We start from the raw sequence: 4,286 nt of genomic DNA, 5'->3' as shown, positions 1-4,286 counted from the left end.
CACCACCACAATATATATCTCTTTCATGGATACGTGCCCTAAAAGCAGATTTCGCACATGCTCTGCAGCCTTTATTCAAGTGATAGATTAAAGGAATTTAATGCATTTGGTTTAATTATCTTGTGTAAGACGATTTCTCTAATTGCTTTTTAAAACCAGACCGACTCGATACCATTTCACCCATTGAATGAATGTCATTGGGCAGCAAGGATTTTTTCTTTTCCTATGTAGGACTACCTGGCACGCGCCCTCCGCTCAATAACATGGGATTACCATAACTTGGTCCTAATTTTCCGAATTACGCACGTAAGGAGCTTCATTTTCTCCCGAGGCCTCAGTATTAACTTTAACTGCAGAAATAGGCTAAAGCTGATTCTGTGTCAACGTCAAAACAATTACGGTTTTATCCTAATATCTGTTCAGACAGGAAATTTGGTGGAAGGTCGGATTACGAACTCTAATTACAACGGGAGATTTTCTCCACGTTAGTTTGGTCTGGTTTGAGTGAAAGTGTAGGGCCAGGTGTCGCCTCCACATATTAAATGAATAAGAGATCATCAATAGCCTATCTAGGGAGAATAATCTAATATTCCCTTACATCGCCTGTAGGCCTGCGTGGCACACGCACACATGCACAATTTTGACCGAGAGGCAACAAGTGCCACTAATTCAAAGGCTCACACATCTAGCCTCGCTTGACTCTAGTTTTAGCCTAGACCAACTATATGACTATAATATTGTGTAATTGGTTTACATCATAGGCAGGCTGCTGTACATTTTCCACATGGCCGTCAGTCATCGAAAAATGATATATCCTTAACATAGTCTAAATTTAAAACTTTGAGACAAAATATCCAGTGATTACTAAATTCCATTTATCCTAAATGAGTATTTTTCGTTAATCAGCTTCAGGTAGGTGTGGGCCTAGATAAGATACAAAAAAAATCTATGAAATCAAAGAAATCTTGATGTTGAGAAATCTTGATATTGAGAAAGAGACTGAATCAGTTTGATTTCATGCAAGGGATGAAAGCGTTATGAATGACTCATTTTCTCGCGCAAATATAGATTAATTCATCATATGTTAGGCTACACATTTCTGTCTTAGAATCCCCCCAAAAATTGCATTCGTGTGACACACAAAATAATAAAGAAGTTACAGTGACATTGAAACCTTTCTTTTCTATTATTAAAAAGTTAGGATCTCCTTTTTTTGTAAATCGCTTTGTGGTCTGCTTGGAAAAGTGCTATATAAATAAAGATAGGCCAATTTTTAGGCCATTATTATTATTATTATTATTATTATTATTAATATTATTGTTATTGTTATTGTTGTTGTTATTGGTATTGGTATTGGTATTAGGCTACCATTATTATTATTATTATTATTATTATTATTATTATTATTATTATTATTATCAACTGACATGCAGGTATTGAGAGATAGGCTATAGAGCCTGTATTTTCAACATCAGTTTGCTGTAGGCCTAAGTGTTATATAATATTATTTTCACAAATGAACATACAATTCATTGAATCCAGAGACCGATCAAAATAAACAACATTGAATTTATTTCCTTTTAAAGATATTTCCAGTTTGGCTGAACGTGGAACAGGCCCGGGCATTTAAGAGGCTCATGTGAAGGTTTTCATTAGTAGCCTAGGCTATAGTTTGATTTTGTTTGATTGTGATGTTAAGATAATTGCACACAAAAAACGATAAAACGAGTGCAATCTGAACTATTTTTCTTAGATTTGTTTGATAGGCTAATTGCCAATGGGCTAATAGGCCAACTGGCAGGCTAATTGATCATCATGGCCAGAATACTGACTAGCCTATATTCTTCAGAAATGCGTAGCCTATTTAAAAAGTTATAAGGCCGTAAAACCATTTTGTCAGCCTGAGACCCAAGTGACATTTGCCATACAGAAAAAAAACACTTACGACCAATTCAGATGGGACAGTGGAGAAAATCCTTATCGGATTTACTGGAAAATTGGTGGCAATTAATCCTTTGGGATTGAAAAAGGGAAACGCCTCCGCAGGGTTTGTCGGGTCCTTTACTTGATCTCTGATTGGACACTGGCGGTTATCCCGGGAGTCGACACAGGCATAAATTGTCCGCCCGTATGTTGTCTCCCGCCTCATCACACTGAGCTGCAGGAGAAAGAGAAAGTAGCGCTTTGCAAATGACAACTATGACAGGACGAGAGGACAGTGCGGAGGAAAAGCCTAAAGTCAAGATGTTGGCTCCAGCATTTGGGATCGATAAATCACGACTTCATGGATCTGGGTTTAGGTCCAAAGGCTTTGCCATCACCGACCTACTGGGTCTTGAATCGGACCTCCAGCCTCGCCCATCCGGGCCAGGAGGAAACGATGTCCATAGTGCTGGGATAGGGGGGTTCCCTTTCCCTGGAGGATCTTTGCCGCTCGGTTTGGGTTTCTTATGCAGTTTGGCGGCCCAGCAACCTCCGGGAGCCCCATGTTTCCTTCCCAGTCACATCCCCCTCCTCCAGTCCAGGACGGAGAGTCATTTCATGCAGAACTTGGAGCAACAAAGAGACGCCTACTCTGGTACAGCTCACTTCCAATTGTTTGACTTGATGTTTATTCTGGAGCTGTCCACTTCGAGTGTGTTCCCAGGGGGTGCTGAAATGGACTAACATAGATGTATTTATTTTTGCTCAATCTTCTTCTTCTTCTTCTTCTTAATGATTGAGATATGGCTAATCGAAACATTATTTGTTCTAAATCAACATCCCATCACCTCTTCTAATTGTTTTTTTTTTTAGATGTTTTTGATTATTCAGTAACCGATAAAAAAAGTCTCTATTGCGTCGTTGTCCTTTTAAAATTATATTATAAAGACATTATATGTTCAGTCTCTAATATGATTCATTTTGGTTTTCAGACGACGAATGTCTCTCTGGTGATCGAAACGATTCGAAAAACTCAGGGAGTTCACAGAAGAGAAAGAAGAGGAGGCACAGGTTAGTAGATGACGACACAGTTTCATATGATCAGAAGAAAATAGCTATATATGAAATGTAACTAAAAACTATGGCACATTTATTTGTCGATGTTACATTTTCTGTGTTTTATTTTACAGAACCGTGTTCACCTCTCATCAGCTGGAGGAGCTGGAAAAGGCCTTCCATGAAGCACACTACCCAGACGTCTATGCCAGGGAGATGTTAGCAATGAAGACAGAATTACCTGAAGACAGAATACAGGTATTTATGTCACAGACCCTATAGGCCTAAAGTACACATCATCGGGTCTATGCAATAGGCTACTTATTGAGTAACACTGATTAAATTGATAATTAGGTTACATAGACAAACATATAGGCTATGTATCATAATCCAAAATTCTAACAGCCTTGCTTGTGACTCTATTCTTTAGGTTTGGTTTCAGAATCGTAGGGCCAAATGGAGGAAACGTGAGAAATGCTGGGGTCGAAGCAGTGTGATGGCAGAGTATGGGCTCTACGGCGCGATGGTCCGCCACTCCATCCCTCTGCCCGAGTCGATAATCAACTCCGCCAAGAGCGGCATGATGGGTTCCTGTGCTCCCTGGCTTCTAGGTGAGCCAGCAGGTTGTTTGCTTTATTAATAATATAAGACTCAAATATGTATTCAATCACTTGAATACATAGCTGAGGTGTGTTTTGTCACTGTCTAGTAGGCCTACTACAGTATATATTGCCAGAAGGACCTTATAGGCTAGCAATAACGGTGTATTTATTTACGAATAGTACGATAACCTCTTATTTAGCATACTCCCAACATTTGTAAGCAACCCGATCTGACTGTTCTCCCTTCCCGCAGGAATGCACAAAAAGTCCATGGAAATAGTAAAGAAGTCGCCAGGAACGCCAGAGTCTACCCACTCGGATTCCTACTCAGAAGAACCTAAAGGGAAAGACGGCGACATAGCCTGGTCAAACCGCGCCAGTGCTGTCGATGACACTGAGGACATGGCGATAGATCTATCCAGCACTTCGAAGCAGGACAACAAGAGCACTTTGAAGTCGTCGTCGCCACAGAGGGATCCCAACAGTGACTCAGACAATGAGAGCTAAATACGTGTTATTCCCCGTTGCATTCATTGAGCTCGGACATTGACGTGAACATTGACAATTATTTCCCAAAGATGTGCAACGATCTCATCATCAACTTAGGGATGTACAGTGTAGGCTACTTGTTGTATAATCTTCATTATTGATTATTGTATTTGAACATATGTTTTATATTATCCTTGTTCTGTTTAAAAATAAGAG

General features: G+C 39.8%; 1 protein-coding gene across 1 annotated transcript; it reads left to right on the top strand.

Moving 5' to 3' along the window:
• Positions 1-2,190: 2,190 nt before the first annotated feature.
• On the top strand, positions 2,191-4,088 carry vsx1 (visual system homeobox 1 homolog, chx10-like; the record flags this gene model as incomplete). The annotated part of the gene is made up of 5 exons (XM_083696434.1): positions 2,191-2,578; positions 2,916-2,994; positions 3,114-3,237; positions 3,410-3,602; positions 3,835-4,088. 5 exons carry the CDS (start codon positions 2,191-2,193, stop codon positions 4,086-4,088), a joined length of 1,038 nt encoding a protein of 345 aa, XP_083552560.1.
• Between the last annotated feature and the right edge of the window lie 198 nt (positions 4,089-4,286).

The sequence above is a fragment of the Argentina silus genome, assembly GCF_951799395.1.
Source record: "Argentina silus genome assembly, chromosome: X".
Taxonomy (NCBI): Eukaryota; Metazoa; Chordata; class Actinopteri; order Argentiniformes; family Argentinidae; genus Argentina; species Argentina silus.
The sequence above is the reverse complement of the archived record's forward strand: the minus strand, read 5'-3'. Positions and strand labels throughout refer to the sequence as shown.